Source organism: Chaetomium strumarium (genome assembly GCF_033439665.1).
Source record: "Chaetomium strumarium strain CBS 333.67 chromosome Unknown B0T15scaffold_1, whole genome shotgun sequence".
NCBI lineage: Eukaryota > Fungi > Ascomycota > Sordariomycetes > Sordariales > Chaetomiaceae > Chaetomium > Chaetomium strumarium.
In genome coordinates this window covers 6,611,741-6,629,305 of record NW_026944429.1, presented here as the reverse complement: position 1 = coordinate 6,629,305, position 17,565 = coordinate 6,611,741, and the positions used below count along the sequence as shown (strand labels likewise).

The following is a 17,565-nucleotide window of genomic DNA, read 5'->3' as shown; positions in this document are numbered from 1 at the left end:
GTCCGCACCGCGTCCGGCCCTTGTCAATGTCGCGTCTGTATGTGAGTTTGCCTGCCGGGAGCCGAGAACAGGGGGCCTAGAAGCGACGGATCCGCCCAAAATCTTTTGTCGCAGAGACGACAGTAGGGGTCCACCCACGCTCTTGGTTGACCATGGATTCTCTTCACAGCGTACTCTAACAGATGAAGTCCTGGCGGTGCAGCAACGGGCCCGCTCAATCACTATTTTTCGATGCTCAGCCGCAGGTTGACGGCAAGCGCCAGCTTTGTCTGCCTAAGATGCCGACTCCAGCTGGCCGCGTCCGCTCAGCGGCTCCCGTTTCCTGCCATCGCCGTCCCGCCTGCTCGTGCGACTCGGCGGTTCATACGCAGCCAGGCCGATCCGTTCGCCCAACTTGACGAAGCCCGCCGCCAAAGCGATGGTGAGGAAAGCGACGGCGAACCCAGTCCCGAACTCATCGGCGTTAGAGACATAGAGGCAGAGGACCAGAGTGAAGGCAATACACCGTTCTGGCCAGTCCCTGCGCTGCCTCCACCCGAACCCCGGACATACAAGTCGCGTGGCCATCTTCTCGCCCCGGAGCGAGAAGGGCTCTCTGTCGACATTCTCGGAAAGCCTGGGTCGGCGATCGTGCTGCGGGAGAAGCAGGCTCTGAAAAAGAAGCATCCTTCCCAACTGGCCTCAGACGACAGTGCGGGCGCGCCCGTCGACCCGGACAGTTTACTGCCAACTGGAAGTACCGATGTCGCGCTTGAAGACGTACTCCTCAACATACATGAGTTGAAGCCGAAGGACACACAAATTCTCCCAGACAAAGAATTCAGGAAACTCAAGCACATGCTCATCGATGGGTTTACAAACCCACAGCTGATGCACTATATAAGAGAGTACCGGCAGCTACGGCAGCTTGAACGAGAGGAGGAGGACGCGGCGGCGCAGGCGGAGGCGCAAGCGGATGCGGAGGCGGAGGTGGAGGAAAGCTTGGAAGAACCTCCCTGGGTGCTGGCGCGTCAGCCCTGGGTGCCGCTCGTTGAGAATGCCCTAGAAGATGTCGAGCCACATCTGGAAGGATACATCACCAAGGGCATGCCCCCAAAGGAAAGGCTCGCAGTTCGGCTGATGCGTGAATGCTGGGGTGTATCCAACGAAAAGGTCATTGACAAAGACGGCCACGTCAGTGTCACGCTAAGCGACGTCGAGTTCTCCCTCTTGACCAGTACGTTTAAAAGGGTCCCTTTCAGCTTTCCAGCTGCCTCCTCAGACTAACGCCATGATCTGAACAGGTGGCAACAGAAGATGGCTTGAAGGCACGCGGCGGGAAGTCCTGGCGCGTGTGAAACAGGTCAAGCTCATTCGCGAATCTCGTTTGCTCTCCATCGTGGCCCCCAAGCCCGCGGCCGAAACGATCCTCGACCGAGTCAACAATGTGCTTTCGAACGCTCGAACAAGCGACTTCTCCGTCGATCTCGTCTCGCCGGAACCCCTTCAACCCGGTGTTCTTGGAGGAGATTGGGCGCCTAACCAACACGGTGACTCGCCTTGACCCGTCGGGCAGGAAGGTACGCGAAATCCGTCCGTTTCGAGGTCGGGTCGGTACTTGTGGCTGACGATCTTCCCAGGTTGTGGTGACCTGGATTCACATGCCAGAGCGAAGCGAGGACCTCGAAAATGCTGCAGAGACCGTGCTGCGGTTGTTGCGGGATGCATACGGACCAAAGCCCCGCGCGTCCTCGACGTTACAAGTGTCGAGCGGTCGCGCCGACCAAGGCCGCTACCTCCCAATGCTCAACAACCACGCGCAAATGCTGCCTTGGCAGGAGCGGTCCGAGAAGTGGGAGCGCTGGACCGTTGCCCTGCCTCATCTGACTCATTGGAATATGGACTCCAATACACAAGCCGCGATACCAGCGGATATCCTCCCTTACACCAATGGGACCGAAAATACTATAATGCGGCAGGAGAACCAAATAGACGGCGCTCCTGGCTGGTCTTCCGAGCTGCAGACCGACACCAGCGCCGTCTTTGGGCATGTCGTCTTTGCGCGCCGAAAACAACTCTCCTCAGTCACTCCAGCATCAGTATCCGAACCTCCATCACATTTAGACACTTCTCTTCCCCGGACGTTCCTCCCTGCACTGCCCGCCCTCGGCAGCCTGAACTTACCCACCAACCTCCAAGAAGAAGGTTTGTGGCACACCATAAGCGTCATCCGCTTCACGCCATCTCCCGAGATCTCCCCTGAGCTCATCGCCTCTGCTCCGAACCTCGAACTCCGCATCGAAGCCGACCACACGGAGGTCATCCGCCTTATGTCCCTGCGCGCCATCACAGATACCTTCATGGGAGACGTGCTTTTCCCCGCGGCCGCCGTCGACGCACGCGTCGTCCAGCAACGGTACTTCGTCCTCCCCGGCGCAAGCATCGAACACCACGTTCCGTCACTCCTCACCTTCATCTCCAAGTCCACGCTGCGCCCATGGGACGGTAAACTCAGTACCCCGCCCGTCCTGCTCGGCGTACGTCTTCCGCGACGTCTCCTCTCTCCCGTCACCACTATTACTACTAACAACAACAACAACAAAAACAAAAACAACGACAACTCTTCCACGAGGAACCAGGACAATGGTCGCACCGATGACACAGTAGCGGTAGACTACCACCTCTCCTCGATCGAGATCCAGCGCACCGTGACCGCCGAGTACGAGGGCCTCAAGCTGCGGTACACCAGCATACAAGGCGGCCGGCGCGGCGGCGAACGGTCCGAGCTCTCGCTGGAAGCGGTGCGCGTCGAGCCCCCCAAACCCGCACCACCAGCACAATCCGAGCCCGATATCGACTCTCTTGACCGCTACGCGATAGTCGACGCGGACGAGATGCAGAGAAGATCATCGCAGCGCCGTTCCCGCGAATTCTCCGAATTCCGTTATCACGTGGCCAACACAGGAGGCGACGGTGAAACAATAGCCAAGCCCGCCGAGCTGAAAGAGTTCCTGCATGTTGCGTCCGGCATCATCAACGAGACAGGAAGCCTGAAATGGCATGCAAAGCGATCATAGAACCGCGTTAGAAATCCTGCATGATAGAAGGATATCAAGACATGTACATGTACATATATACAACACTTGTGTAAGATAGGTAGAGAGTCAAAAGGCTACTCGGCGACCAGGCGAAGAACAATGCTGGCGCAGCGATGTCGAGAACACAGAAATGTTCAATCTACCTGGCCCAAGGAAGGAACTTCAAAACGAAGCGTGGCAATGCAGACCTCCTTCCGTCAACACGAAGAGTTCGCTGCATGTTGTCTGTACACCTTATACTAGTGACCGGGAATGGATCATGAATGGAAGTAAGAAAGTCCCTCAAGAGGTGGAAGGGGGATTAATTGCCATGATCACACCATGATTTCACGAGGTTCTTGGAGGACAAGAGGTTGGGAATCGTAACTTTCGTGATCACTTCTAGGAGACTCTATTTTGTACTAAGCACATGGTGAGAGAAGTTTTGATGCAAGAACACCCAGACCATTCCCTCTCATTTGTGCCCCATACCAAAACGACGAGTGCTCATGGCATCGTTGCATTGCGGTTAAACCCGCGACGCGATCTCTCGTAGGAGCTCGGCGGCCCCGAATCCCCGAAGCGAATTTTTTTGCTGTATCAGGAAGAAGCTGTTTACTTCTTGCCAGCAGCCTTGGCAGCGGACTTGGTGACCTTGCCGGAACCACCAACGGCCTTCTCAACCTTCTTGATGACACCGACAGCGACGGTCTGACGCATGTCACGGACGGCGAAACGACCGAGAGGGGGGTACTCGGTGAAAGCCTCAACGCACATGGGCTTCGAGGGAATCATCTTGACGATGGCGGCGTCGCCAGACTTGATGAACTTGGGGTTCTCCTCGACAGCCTTACCAGTACGGCGGTCGATCTTCTGCAGGAGCTCAGCGAACTTGCAGGCAATGTGCGCCGTGTGGCAGTCGAGCACGGGGGCGTAGCCAGCACCGACCTGACCAGGGTGGTTCAGGACGATGACCTGGGCCTCGAAAGAAGCGGCACCAGCAGGGGGGTCGTTCTTGGAGTCACCGGCGACGTTGCCACGGCGAATCTCCTTGACGGAGACGTTCTTCACGTTGAAGCCGACGTTGTCGCCAGGAACACCCTCAGTGAGCTGCTCGTGGTGCATCTCAACCGACTTGACTTCCGTGGTGACGTTGGAAGGAGCGAAGGTAACAACCATACCGGGCTTCAGAATACCAGTCTCGATACGGCCGACGGGGACCGTGCCGATACCGCCGATCTTGTACACGTCCTGAAGGGGCAGACGGAGGGGCTTGTCGGTGGGACGCTTGGGGGGCTCAATGGCGTCAATGGCCTCGAGGAGGGTCTTGCCGGTGACCTTGCTGCCACCCTTGCCCTCCTTCTCCCAGCCCTTGTACCAGGGAGCGTTCTCAGTGGGCTTGAGCATGTTGTCGCCGTGGAAGCCGGAAATGGGAACGAAGGGAACGGTCTTCGGGTTGTAGCCGACCTTCTTGATGAAGTTGGAGGTCTCCTTGATGATTTCCTGGTAACGGGCCTCAGACCACTGGGTGGTGTCCATCTTGTTGATGGCGACGATGAGCTGCTTGACACCAAGGGTGTACGCAAGCAGGGCGTGCTCACGAGTCTGGCCATCCTTGGAGATACCAGCCTCGAACTCACCAGTACCAGCAGCAATGATGAGAATAGCGCAGTCGGCCTGGGAGGTACCAGTGATCATGTTCTTGATGAAGTCACGATGGCCCGGGGCATCTGTGGGCGGCATGTGTTAGCAGGGGTAGGCGCACAGGGGGTTGACGGCAGAGAGCGCCCCAAGAGCGGCACGTACCAATGACGGTGACCATGTAGTTCTCGGTCTCGAACTTCCACAGCGCGATATCGATAGTGATACCACGTTCACGCTCAGCCTTGAGCTTGTCAAGAACCCACGCATACTTGAAGGAACCCTTGCCGAGCTCAGCGGCTTCCTGTTGTGTGTGTTAGCCCAGTCCTTGGCACCGATATTCCAACAGGGCCGTCGGGTTTGGCGGGGTCGAAGAGCGGGGTGAGGAGCGGGTCTGTGCTCGACGAAAATTTGCTTATCTGCTACGTCTTGTGCCCCTCCCCGCCTTGATAAGGGAGGGGTGGCCACACACAAAGACAGAATCGCAGAGCGGGAAATCGGAAAGACAGACAGAAATGGAGGATGGTTTTGGGCAAATGAATAAGAATGGAGAAAAGGAATCGAGCGCAAGACTGACCTTCTCGAACTTCTCGATGGTACGCTTGTCGATACCACCGCACTGGTAGATCAAGTGACCAGTCTGTGAGCCTGTTAGCTACTGGTCAGGTGAAGCGGGCGGGCGTCCCAAGATTGAGTGATGGTGATGCTTACCGTCGTGGACTTGCCAGAGTCGACGTGGCCGATAACGACCACGTTGATGTGGGTCTTGTCGTCCTTGCTGTTGATAGAGTTAGTGATGTTCCCAAGCGGTGCTCAGGCATGAACGGCGAGGAGGCGCGACTTACCCCATCTTGACGGTTTTGAGTTGATTTTTGAGAAAGGACTGGCGACTTGCGCTTGAGTAAAGGCTGCGAGAAGAAGGTCAGATACAAATGAACTCGTTGTATGGAGGCGTCGCGACGATGGGATACGCACTTTGAAGTGGCAGGTGATTGCTTGAATCAGGTATGCCGACGAGGAAGGGAAGAAGGAAAAGGTAGAGCAAATTTAAGGAGGGGTTGAACTTTTTAAGGCGGGTCGAGGAGGGGCGAGTGGGTTGCGGGGCACAAAAAACCTTTGGTGGGGCAAGCCCTCAAATCTCGGCGGCTTTCAGACCGGCCTTGCCGCCCAAGCCCCGCGATCAGGCCTCGCCATACGCATGCAACACAATGCGCCCACCAAAAGAATCAGATTTTTGAGAAGATAAGGTTCAAATTTCCACGCATAAGTACTCCATTATGATGAAAATAGGATTGCCCGTTTTTTGTGAAATACAATACCCCCAGTTCCTCATGATGTTTGAACGATCAAGCGCAAGTTACCAGTTCCTCACTGCCCCTCCCATGACACCCCAGCAACCGACCGATACGTTCAGCCCCTCGATTCTTTGAGCCCCTCTTCCGTCCTGGTGGTTTGGTCGACCTGGTTCCACTGTCCGTTGCAAAGCATGCCATGGCGCGTGGATCAAGAAGTGGGACATGCCGGGCACTGCAAGAATCTTGTTGGTTAGGCATGCGCTTTCAGCCCAACCTTGACGATGTCACGACTCACGATGCTGTGAACGATTCTGGATGCGAGCCGATCATCTTGCGGCGTGAGTCAAAGTGCCAACCCCCAGCATTGTGTCTCTCACTCCTTTAGGTGCAGCGGTCAATGGCCGAGTATCGAGTAGTTCATAGCGCCTCGACCTATTACTACTCTGTTTGCCGCGGAGGTGTCGTCGTAGCTTCGACCATTGTGGCAAACTGGGCCGCTGCTTGGTCTTATTTCTTCATGCACCGACTTGATTCGCTGGGGAGCCTTCAGGCCCTGCTCGGTTGATACATGCACTGTAGCTTTCTGCGCCACTGCGCGACATTGAGAGGCACAAATGAGCATCAAGGTTGGCGAATGATCATGCTGCTCTCAAGCATTCGGAATTCCAAGCCTGGTGTGACTCTAGAGCAAGCCTTATTAACATTCCTGGACACACCACAACTAAATTCCGACAGGGATGTGGGAACGACGTGGTTAGGGTTGGCTTAGCTCACGGCGTTGCATTGTGCTTGGTTCGACGTCAACCCTCATATCAACTTAAACAGTTATTCACTCTCAAGCAGGTGCCGTTCCAGGGTTATAAGATAGTAAATATACAGTAGAACAACTATAACATACCTAGGAATAACTCCCCTTGCGTCCACCCCATTGACCACCTCTGTCAGCCACCCATCACATCTCCTACCTTCGCCCTTGGCGCCCTCAACTCCAACTTACAAATCAGTTCTCTTGCCGTTTGGAGTCCCACTTGCCGCTAATTCGAATACCGTAGAAGCCTAGTATATGCTCTTGTCACATGCTATTAGCATCCTGACCATAATCGAAGAAGGATTTGCTATAAGCCTGCTCCTAATCCCCGAGCCTTGAGATTCGCCTCCCTGATAGCCCCGTCACGGATTTCCTTCTCTAGATCTCTGGCGTCCCTGAACGCGGTAGCACCTCGCACGAACGATTCCCTGTTGTCCCTCCAGTTCAAGCTACCCATGTTAGAGTTGTAGTACTCAATTGGTTGCCCAGGTCTGTCTGACCGAACGATGAAGGTGGGGTATATTTCGAGAATGCCGGTTTCGGGATCGTAGGTTACAGTGAGTCGACACAGCCGTAGCAAACGAGATGTGCCACCATCGGCTGGCTCGCGCAGAATGCTCTGATCCCCTTGGCCGACCGTACTCTAGTCCTCAGCTTCGCTGCTCGCACCCGCGCCGTCCGCTGGAGTGGCTGGGACACTTCCCCACGGCGCAGTGTCGGGAAGGGAGGGGCTCGGCATTGAATTGGCCTGCCGGCTCGGTGTCGCTTCCCTGCCGTCGTCAGAGCTGGACGGGACGCTTCCCCATGGCAGAGTGTCTGGAAGAGACGGGCTTGGCACCGCACCGGCCCGCTCCGTCGGCGTTGTCCCACCGCTGACGGGCTCCGGGGCAACGTTGGGCCTTGGCTGCCACGGTGGCACGGCTTGGCTGAAGTCCGTTCCGGGGGAACCGTGGTCTTTGCCTGCAGGCCCTTCCTCTCCATGGAAAGACCCGGAGCCGGCCACAGGGGAGGGCGGAACCCACACGGCTGGAATGCTGGCCCGAGCCCATTCCGCGAGGTCCGAGCTAAAGCTAGGTGCCTCGCTCCGGGTTTCTCTGGGGGCCTCCAGCCTCCCCACGGAGGAGTCGCGCTTCCTCTTGGGACCCTTGCGGCTCTTGATGTTTTCCTCCATCCAGTCAAAGGCCTCGTCGGCAGTCCATGTGGCCTTGGGGCCCTCGTGAATCAGTGCTTCCAGCAGAGGCTGAATGTAGGAAGGCGCTGTTGCCATGTGGCGCATGAGAACATCTCTGATCCAGACGTCGCGTCCCAGCATATTGTGCACGGATCCCGTGCTCTCCATAAACCTATGACGTATCTTGTTCCGATCGCCAGGTGGTGAAGAGCTGCAGTGCCACGAGTCCGACAGTCCACATATCTGTTGGCTTGCCGGACGGTCCCTCGTGTCTCCAGATCTCCGGAACCATGTGCACGGGGGTGCCGACGAAGGTCGTCATGGTGGGAAGGGTCTTGGTGGTTCTTGTGGTGTCAACGTCGGCGAGCTTAACGGCGGGTTCGTTGCCGTCCCATTGAACAAGAATGTTAGAGAGCTTTATGTCGAGGTGAACAAAGTCCCGCGTGTGTATGTAGGCCACTGCCTGTAGGAGTTGAGACAGGACAACGAGGCGATGAGTTCCAGTCCCATCAGGACAGTGTCCAGATTATCTTGGACGTATTCCATGATCAGCCACGGCGGTTGCTTCTTGTCAAGCAGCAGCTCGAGGACTTTGACGATATGCGGCTGGTGTGGCAAACAGCTCGTTAGTATCCAGCGCCGGGAGCATGTTAGGATAGAGGGTTCAACTCACATGTCGAAGCTTCTCGAGTAATGCGTATTGGGTCTTGTAGTCTTCCCATCGACTTAAGACCGTGCTGGCGCTGTCCGTGCTTCGCCAACGCGGTTCCTTGGCGGCGAAGTACTTTCCAGAAGTGATGTCTGACCAGCTTCAGTACTGGCTTTCTTCATCAGGGGACATAATTGGACACCATGCCTCGAAGCTATGCCAGCTGAAGTCAACGGTGATAGGGTTCGAGGTCCTGATCGTCAATAACTCTCCTTTCTGGAGGATGACTACGCGGTCCCCAGGGGTCTGGTGCACAATAACGCGCAGGCGATTCCGGGAGGACACAGTGATGCGTGGGCGTTTCGAAGCGAGCTCAAAGTCAAATCGAAGGTGCTTCCTGCTGACGCCAAAACGATTGTCCTTGGAGAGTCGCAGATCACAGTCGTCGTCACGCGAGGAACCAAGCACCCAGCCGGCCATGGGATCGTACATGTCTTCTCCGACTCGTAGGGCCAAAAGGGGCCCAATGACGTCGCCCTTTAATGCACCCTTTCCACTTCGCAGGCGGATGGGACGGGGGCGCGACCAAGTATCTGCGGTTTTCAGGAAACGTGGCAATGTCCGGGAACCCTTTGAAGTTGCCTAAGAACAGAGCAACACGACTAAGGTTCCCCGGTAGCCCAGCAGCGTTCTGTGGAGCGTCGCTGGAGGCGTCAAGGTTGGCCGCCTCGTCCGCTTCTTCCTCGTCGCCCGACTTCTTGTCCGGCTCCGACTCGGTGTCAGTTGCGTAGTCTGTGTCCGGCTCCGACTCCGTGTCGATGGCAGCCTCTGCGTCCGTCAAAGGCGGTGGGTTCGGAGGCGGCGGTTGTTGCTGGGTCGAGACGCTCAGGAGCCATGGTTTATTACCAAGGGTGAGTACTCTAAGAAGAGGGTCATGAAGAAGGATGTTGAGCCTGAGGGAGGACGCGGGACACTGCGACGAGACTCCCGGACGTTTATATGCGAGTGTTGGGACCCTGTTGCCAAGTTCGAACCCCGCACTGTGATGGGGTGAGAGTACTTCTGATTAGCAGGCACCCCTCTGGCCGCGGCGTTTGTGTGACGGGACCCCCGTCCGGCCTGCCAGGGCTTCCCGCTCGCGCAGACGAGAAGAGCGCCGAGAGCCTTCGCATCGCAGCCTCTTGGGCTTGGCCCTCTCGCGTTTTGCCAGCGCCTTTCTGCGCTTCTCCCAGGCCTCTTCTTCTTTCAGGGGCCAGATCTGCTTGAGGTGTTTCGCTTCCAACTCCCAGTACTCCGAATCGTCGATTTGGTATCGCAGTTTCGCCAGTCGCTCACTGCCGACTCCGTTCTTCGCCAGCAGCCGTCTCCTCTCCTTCGACGTCTTTCGCCAGCCATCCAGCGTGGGTGCGCCGCCTGTCGCGTGTTTCCTCGCCAGGTTCTGGAAAATCGCCTTGCCTAGTGCGTCGCACAAAAAGCGAGCTTCACACTCGTGGTACGCGGGGTTGGTGATGCGGCTCCGAAGTTTGTCAACATCGTCGGATGCCAATTGCAAATGCAGTTCTTCGCACAAGTACTTGTAGGCGTTCTGCACGGCAGCAAAGGGCTCGTAATCGGGTGTCTGACGGCGCCGGTCCTCGGCCGCTTTGTCGCACGCGGCGGCAACAGCGCTGGCTGACAGCCCGCAACGCCGGAATTCGGGGGGCGTCTCCATGGCTGGCTGGCGAGAGAGAGAGACAGAGAGAGAGAAAAGGGAGAAAAGAGAAAGAGCGCGTGCCGACCGATAATGGGTCTGGCGGTTAGGCTTGCAAGGCAGCCCAGGAGACAAACAGGAGGCGTGTTCCTGTCGATGCGCGTAGGGGAGACTCTCCAGCGACCCAAAATAATCGCGTTGGCACGTGGTTAGGGGCAAACAATCCTCCGAATCTATTCCCGAAGATACGCCGTCAGGGCTACTGATATGATTGGCAGCTTAAATGGTGCAAAGAATCCTCACCTCCAAAGACGCCATGCTGTGTGGGCCAGCGAGGCCAGCTCGTCCGAGCACTCCAGGCAGCCCCGCTTCTAGGCTGCAAAACGCCCCGCTGAGCGGTTGCTGGCTGGTCCCGATCTGTCCAAAATTTGACCGAGGAGCTTTCGCCAGTGCGTAACTCACAACAGCTCCCGTCCGTCTGCCGATTGCATCAAAGTTAGGCATCGAATAAGGAAAAGCTAGAGGTTTTAAGTAGTATAGACTTTAATTGAAGACGTAGGCCTAGACAAGTCGAGAACTATCATGTCGATGCTCTCAGCAAAGTCCCGATCGTCAAGCGTCGAGGGAGCTGATGCCCTCGGAGAGGAAGTTGCTAGTACGGACGGAGCTATTTCTTGTTTTTTGTTGGCATTGAAAAACGAGGAGGCGCAAGGCTTGCAGCTGACAGTTGTTGGAGCAGTAACGATGTGCGCTGTTCCACCCAGGGATGATATGGCCCGGAGGAATGTACTGTCCTCTGCCTGAACCTCAGTCCCTCAACGTGGAAATGGCTGAGGCAATTGTCTTTGCCTGACCCATACTCGGACAGGAGATATCACTCTCATGCTTCCCACCGAAACTGGCGGCGAGGTACCGTTAAGGTGTCTGCTGAAACCGAGCGAGCTTGACAGTCCATGGCTAACTCGACACGGCGTGGTCATTATCCGAACGTCGATAGTGTCCAGAGGACGTCGCGTCTGATAACAATAAGCACGGTAGTACCCTAGGTTTGCATGTCCTTCATGTTTCTTGACTGCGGCGATTCCCGCAGGTATGCTAATGCTAACCCTACCCCAAGTTAACTCACAGCAATGGAAGCTTAAAAGCGTAACCCAACATTCCAGACGTGCTTTTCAACTCTCAAGCAATCAGCTCCTGAACCTCCTCATCCGTGAAGCCAAAGAGGTGAAGCAAATCCAATAGGCTGTCGCCGTTGAGCCGGGCACTAGCCTCCATCTGCACTCTGGGCTTCGCGTTCCATGCGACACCCAAGCCGGCGGCTTCCATCATGAGCAGATCGTTGGCTCCGTCACCTACGGCAACCACCTGCTCCAGAGGGATGCCCTCCTTCTCGGCGATCTCGAGGAGGAGCTCCCGTTTGCGTTCCTTGCCCACAATGCGGCCTTTCACTTCGCCAGTTAGCCTTCCGGTGGCCTCGTCAATGACCACTTCGTTGGCGTGGGCGTAGTCAATCCCCAACTCGCCCGCCAGCCAGCCCGTAAGCGGCAAGAAGCCACCGGACAGCACAGCGGTCTTGACGCCCAACCTCTTCAGCGCCCTGAGCAGAGGTCTGACACCCTTGGTGACCTCCAACACAGGCCGGAGCTCATGGAAGATGTCCCCCGGCAGGCCCGTGAGCAGCTTGACCCGCTCGCGGAACGCTGAGTCGAACTCCAGCTCGCCAAGCATTGCGCGGTGTGTAATGTCAGCCACGCGGGCAGCAAGATCAGGCGGGTTTTTGATGGTGGAAGCCAATAGGTCAATAACCTCCTGCGTGATAAGGGTGCTATCCATGTCGAAGACCACCAGACGAGGGTACCGCCGCCAGAGATTGTCGCTTCTCAATGCCACGTCGACGTTCCACTCGCGCTCAAAGCGGTAGATGAGCTCGTGTTTGCGCAAGTCGGCTAGGGAGAGATAGTCCAGAGACGGGGCGGGGGAAACGGTCAGCTCGACGACGACAGGATGGTGATCTTGGCTGTCGTCGAGTTTCAGACAGCGGTGCGCCGATGCAAGGTCGACCGAGCCCGGGGGCAGCGGGAAGGTGGACATGAGGTGGAGGAAGGAGGTGATGCACATGGGCGACACGTATGAGCCGTACACATGGTCGAGCGGCTCAGGCTCGGTAGCGGGAGGCTCGAGCGGGAAGGTATCGAGGCTGCTGCTCGGGGCCATGGTCGGAGGGATATCGGGGTTGGTTGCGTGGAGGGAAGGGAACCGGCTCTCCCGCGGGGAAGAAGCCTGTCTCGGGGAAGGGACCGCATTCGACACTCTCGGAGCCGTCATCTTGTAGAAGAGGGTTGCAACGAGTCTGTTGGTGTGGGCACCTGGCCGCGGCGTGCAGTCGGGGTGCGACAGCTCGTGGTTCACGCCGCTTTCGACAATCTTCGGAGGGTTCTCCTGGGAGGGTATGCCCTTGAATTCCTTGTAGTGAGTGATTTGACGCGGCGAGACAGAGGTGGTCTGGAGGTCCTCAACCACGGTGTCGATCCCGAAGTGGTTCTCGGGCTTGTGCGGCGGGCGGTACTGCTGATGGTCCTGCAGGTAGGAGCTTCTCCGCATTGCAGCGGCGATTGACGGCCGAGCCGGCCTTGGGGAGCTGCCTGCTTCTTCAGCCATTTCTGCGAGTTGAGAGGGGACGGTTTGCCAACACAGGACTGTGACTGAGAGGCAGTTGCGTTCAGTATCCACAGCGCACAAATGGAATCTTTTCCGAGCGGGATATAGTGCTCTCTTTAAGCTCGGTCCCGCGGATTGTCGCGGCGTGTTTCCAAGGCACCGGGCGGGTATGCACCTCGTCTGGTCGGTTTCGCCAGCAGGGTTGCACACCCCGCCTTCCATGCTTGGACAAGGAACTTGAACTGCCCCGTCATTTGCAACAGTGTAAGTTACACAAGTAACACAACTTACACTCGGCTTGTAATAACACCCGACAGCGGGACCATTCCCCTTTTTACACATTGGCACCCCATGAGACTGGGGCCATTTCAAACATTCGCCATTTGTCCAGCATGTGGAGGTTTCAACCGTACAAAGAAGATATCCTAAGTCATAGACACATGCATAATGCGTCTCATTGCCTTGGAAAGGAGCCCTTAGCTGAGATGCTCGACCGATACAGCAAGTGGAAGCAAAGAACACAGCTCCTTCAGCATCCGGTCCCGTAGCCCCTCCGCGTCGTCATCATATGTCTGGATATCCTTTACGAGAGCAGGTCTTCCTGTTGCCTCGTCAATCGTAACGACCTGCGCCACATCTGCTCCGCCCTCAACAACGAGGATCCTCATAAGCGCTACGTGACCGCGGCGAACGGCGATGCACAGCGGCGACTCCCCCGGGATGTCATCGCGGCCGGTCGCATCGGCCTTTCCTTGATGCAGAAAGATCCTAGTGAATGTGATCACTCGGTCTTCGTCCGATCGATGACGGTCGTCAATAAAACGGCATAGCGGCGTGCTGCCATCCTTATCCCGGATGTTGACCCCTTCTGGCCAGTGCCGAGTCAACGTTACCAAGACCTCCTCGTTGAGAAGCCTCATCGCCTGGTGGAAGACGGTCAGACCTGCGCCATTGATGTACCGCAGGTGGGGCTCAAGCTCGGGCTGCTGGCACAGGAAGCGGACGACATCGGCATGGCCATTGCACGCGGCCAAGCCAATGGATTGATGGTGGTAATAGCTCTCTTTCCTCCCACGGTGTCCCGCAGTTGGCGTTAGGAGAGCCTGCCGTAATTCTGCGTCTTTCTCGGCCGCACTCCATAGCATCCTGATCATTATGAGGCACCCTAACTCTGCTGTCCTGCAGAAGAGACCGTTACCGAAGTCCAGGAGATCCTCGCGTAGCTCGCTGATCAGGTATTCTATAAATTCTTCCAGTTCTGGTCTTATTGTATGGCTTTCTTCTCCGTCATTCAATCTGTCTAGTACCGCGTAAAAGAATTTGGCCGAGCAGAGCGTCGATTTGAGGGCCGTATGTCGAATGAGAAGTTTGAGGGCTGAGTAGTAATGCCGACGCAGCAAGATCCCGGCGTATGTCCATGCAGAGTTTTGTGTAACGGGTGAAATGCTGGCATCAATGCTGAGTAGGTCCGTGACTGATTCCACGGGCCCGAATAAGGCCGTGACAACAAGAGGGTCAACCGAATGAGCGAGTGTGACACCGAGGAAAGTGCCGGAGGATACCTCCACGTATTCGAAAGAACGAAAGGGCAAATCGCGCTCAGGGATATAGTAGCCTGAGGGCCGGCGCCACTGCTCTACCCTGTCGAACAACGTCAGCTATACATCTTCTGTCCTAGTGTTCCTTGGCGTGGGCAGGAGTAAGGTCGATGTCAACTGGAGCAAGATGACTTGCAAGACAGCCCATGAGTGGCGAAAAGAACAGATTAGATTTGACATACCAGTTTTCTAGACGCACCGATCCCTTTCGACATAAGTCGATCAGCTTCCTAGCATCAGGCCGCCGTTCCGGTGACACTTCAGAAAGATGGCTCGTCCAGTAGACGGCAGCGTAGGCGAAGAAGCTCCCAAACCCGAGCTGAGACGGATCCACGACTGAAGGAGACCTTGAATCGGAGGTTTCCTCATCTTCGCCAAATATATCGAAGCCCGCGAGAAGCTCGGGCGACAACTCAGGACGCCCGGGGGACACGACCTCACTCTCGGGGTCCGGATAAAGGCTGCTCTCCCCACACTCCTCAAAGAGGAGATTTTCGATACAACGTTGAAGTAGATTCGCCTCCAGCTCGGCAGTACGTGCCCCTTTCTTTCGCGTGGCCACCTCTTTCGCAGAGCACCACTCCGACGGTGGAGCTGTAAGGAGGAGATCTTTGAGAGATTGATGCAAGAGACGTAACCGTGTACTCTTCCCGCCTTCTCCTTCCGTAGCGGTGACAAACGGACGAACGAGGCTGAGTAGGTCGATGCTGGAAGCAAGTTTGCCCAGGTCAGAGAGGGTCACAGCATCCTCGTCCACAGGGGTGAAGACGGCATAAGCAAGCTCTTCCTCGGTAAGAGGGCGTCGGGCAACAGCCAGGATCTCCAGCGCACTGCCCAGCAGAGCCTCGTTGTCCGATATCTCGCAGGTTTTGCTGAAGAGATTACCGTACAATTCGGTGAGCCCTTTAGACGAAGAGAGTCGGTTCAAGGCGATCCTCAGGCCCTCGGAACTCTTGATGCGTGATGCCGCCACGTACGCAATGGCAATCTTCAGCCATATGGCCGACCCATCGGCCCTGGAAGCGAGCTCTTCTACGACTCTCGAATGAAATGCGACGGGAACATTGGTGTTAGCGATAAGATATGCGGCGATGGCACGGTCTCTATCCTGGGTCGGGTGCAACTCAATCCGGGTGGTGAACTTAGATGGCAAATCGTCCTCGACGGCGTCATTGTATCTCGAGGATACGAACACCTTCAGCCGCGCGTTATCTCTCATCAGCTCTCCAAACAGGGACAATAGCTCCTTTCGAGGACCGGCCTCGCACTCGTCGAGCGCATCCAACACGATAAAAAGCGGCGTCGAGAATGACGAAATGAGTTCGTACAATAACTTGCGCAATTTGTCGTCGAAATGCGTTGGGTCTGTACCCCTTGTGCTCTCGTTGTCGTACCAGTCCCCAAAGCGTCGTTTGAGACTGGGCTTTTGCCTGAGGATTTGCGCCAGGATGTTGCGGTAGATGTTCCCAAGCTTCGTTGTCTCCTGTTCGTCTTTGCAGTAATAATCACACACCGTGAGATGTCGCTGTTCCAAGGTGTCTGCGACAAAGGCTGTTGTCATTGTCTTCCCGAAGCCCATATTGCCAAACAGGGCCAAGAGGCTCGATTCGCGCGAATTCACCCAGACGGAGAAGGAGTCGTCGGATATAATCCAGCTGCAGGCATCGTCAGCCCGCCTTTTGAGATCGTTGCGATAGGACAATCCATTCGCGTTGCGCTCGAGTGTTTCGCGGACTGGCCCAGCAATGTTTCAGTGGCATTCAACTCAACGCTTACGGCTGGGAACGTACTCTTGGTCTCGAGGAGCTCATCTTTGATCTCTTGGGTCGAGGCGAAGCCCTCAGCTTCAAGAAGGCTGGAAAGGAGGTCGACGTGGTTTTTAAAGGATGAGACAATGCCCTTGACTTCATTGTTCAGGAGTTGTGATGCAGCGCGCAGGACAAACCGCCGGTCCTCAAACAAGGTCACGATCGCCAAATAGAACTCCAGCAGGACCTTGTATACGTTTACCAAGGCCTACAGAGCGATTAGTACCGTACTGCATAAGACGAATACGGGGAGCCTCACGTCGTGGATAGCGGGCATTCGTCCATCAGCTTTGACAACCTCAGCGCAACGATCGATGGCTGGAATACGATCAAGGAAGCTTGTGATGTCCTGGGTAATATCATTGAAGTGCCCGAATACCGCGGCGGCAATCTTTCTATCTGTGAGCTTCACACGATCATCTGTGAGGGAGAAGACCCACCGATATAGAAGCCTTAACGAGCCCAATAGCAGTCCCCGCGGTAGGCTCAATGCTGACAAAGGGGCTAATGAAGTCGATTGTAGCATTCACTCGCTCGAGGTGCGGCGTCACTGCCTTCACTCCTTTCCGAAACTGCGATTGCTCCAGGTGAGCCTCGTCCAATTCATTGAGCTGCTGGAACAGACTCCTTATGGTATCTCGCTGCGCCAGCTTATGCCTTTCATCCGCACTAAACGTGGACAAAGCGGCTCGATACGCCGAACTTTGATACGTCGACTCTGCCGGGTCTAGCGAGCCATCCTTAGAGACAGGGGTTTCAGCGCTTGTAACATCTTGCGTATCCTTGGAGCCAACGGGTCCATCATCTTGCCCCTATTGTTCCCTTATCAGCACTCTGACAGTCCCGCGGTAGGCAACCTACGTGGTCTACAGGTCTGTACCTACGAGTTCTGTAGGGATGTCAGGCGTCTCATTTCGCTGTATCACAGGGGACGATGTCGGCCTCGGGGATTGCTGGCTACTACCCGACACGGATGACACCTGAGGAACGGCAGGACCATTCGTGCTTTTGGCCTGGGGTGCAGTTGAAGAGGACGAGGGAGATCCAGACCGTGAGAACAGACCGAGAAGCTGATCTCTTCGGCGCGAGGGCTGGATGGCAAGTCAGCTTAGGTTCAAAGGAGGGATCCTTGGCGGCAATAACCTTCGATGACCCCTCAGCCGGGGATTTGTTGCGGTGGAAAAGGGGCAT

The 17,565-nt window shown here is 56.2% G+C and overlaps 6 protein-coding genes across 6 annotated transcripts; 1 reads left to right on the top strand and 5 right to left on the bottom strand.

Annotated features, from left to right (window-relative positions):
• Positions 1-13: 13 nt before the first annotated feature.
• B0T15DRAFT_548895 (mitochondrial inner-membrane-bound regulator-domain-containing protein) lies at positions 14-3,056 on the top strand (the record flags this gene model as incomplete). Its single annotated transcript, XM_062870206.1, has 4 exons — positions 14-1,216; positions 1,284-1,364; positions 1,450-1,559; positions 1,620-3,056. Exons 1-4 carry the CDS (start codon positions 232-234, stop codon positions 3,054-3,056), a joined length of 2,613 nt encoding a protein of 870 aa, XP_062727188.1. The 5' UTR covers positions 14-231.
• A 615-nt stretch (positions 3,057-3,671) lies between these two features.
• On the bottom strand, positions 3,672-5,547 carry B0T15DRAFT_507972 (translation elongation factor EF-1 alpha; the record flags this gene model as incomplete). Its single annotated transcript, XM_062867685.1, has 5 exons — positions 3,672-4,786; positions 4,863-5,001; positions 5,275-5,337; positions 5,409-5,475; positions 5,543-5,547. 5 exons carry the CDS (start codon positions 5,545-5,547, stop codon positions 3,672-3,674), a joined length of 1,389 nt encoding a protein of 462 aa, XP_062727187.1.
• A 1,896-nt stretch (positions 5,548-7,443) lies between these two features.
• B0T15DRAFT_490020 (uncharacterized protein) lies at positions 7,444-8,112 on the bottom strand (the record flags this gene model as incomplete). Its single annotated transcript, XM_062866647.1, has 1 exon — positions 7,444-8,112. The coding sequence occupies one exon, from the start codon at positions 8,110-8,112 to the stop codon at positions 7,444-7,446; it is 669 nt and encodes a 222-aa protein (XP_062727186.1).
• A 31-nt stretch (positions 8,113-8,143) lies between these two features.
• On the bottom strand, positions 8,144-10,331 carry B0T15DRAFT_490019 (uncharacterized protein; the record flags this gene model as incomplete). The annotated part of the gene is made up of 6 exons (XM_062866646.1): positions 8,144-8,434; positions 8,488-8,577; positions 8,645-8,772; positions 8,821-9,213; positions 9,284-9,604; positions 9,698-10,331. 6 exons carry the CDS (start codon positions 10,329-10,331, stop codon positions 8,144-8,146), a joined length of 1,857 nt encoding a protein of 618 aa, XP_062727185.1.
• A 1,158-nt stretch (positions 10,332-11,489) lies between these two features.
• Positions 11,490-12,968, bottom strand: B0T15DRAFT_482429 (HAD-like domain-containing protein; the record flags this gene model as incomplete). The annotated part of the gene is made up of 1 exon (XM_062866101.1): positions 11,490-12,968. The coding sequence occupies one exon, from the start codon at positions 12,966-12,968 to the stop codon at positions 11,490-11,492; it is 1,479 nt and encodes a 492-aa protein (XP_062727184.1).
• A 476-nt stretch (positions 12,969-13,444) lies between these two features.
• Positions 13,445-17,565, bottom strand: B0T15DRAFT_490017 (uncharacterized protein; the record flags this gene model as incomplete). The annotated part of the gene is made up of 7 exons (XM_062866645.1): positions 13,445-14,609; positions 14,749-16,300; positions 16,357-16,582; positions 16,634-16,765; positions 16,815-17,186; positions 17,259-17,465; positions 17,518-17,565. The coding sequence occupies 7 exons, from the start codon at positions 17,563-17,565 to the stop codon at positions 13,445-13,447; spliced, it is 3,702 nt and encodes a 1,233-aa protein (XP_062727183.1).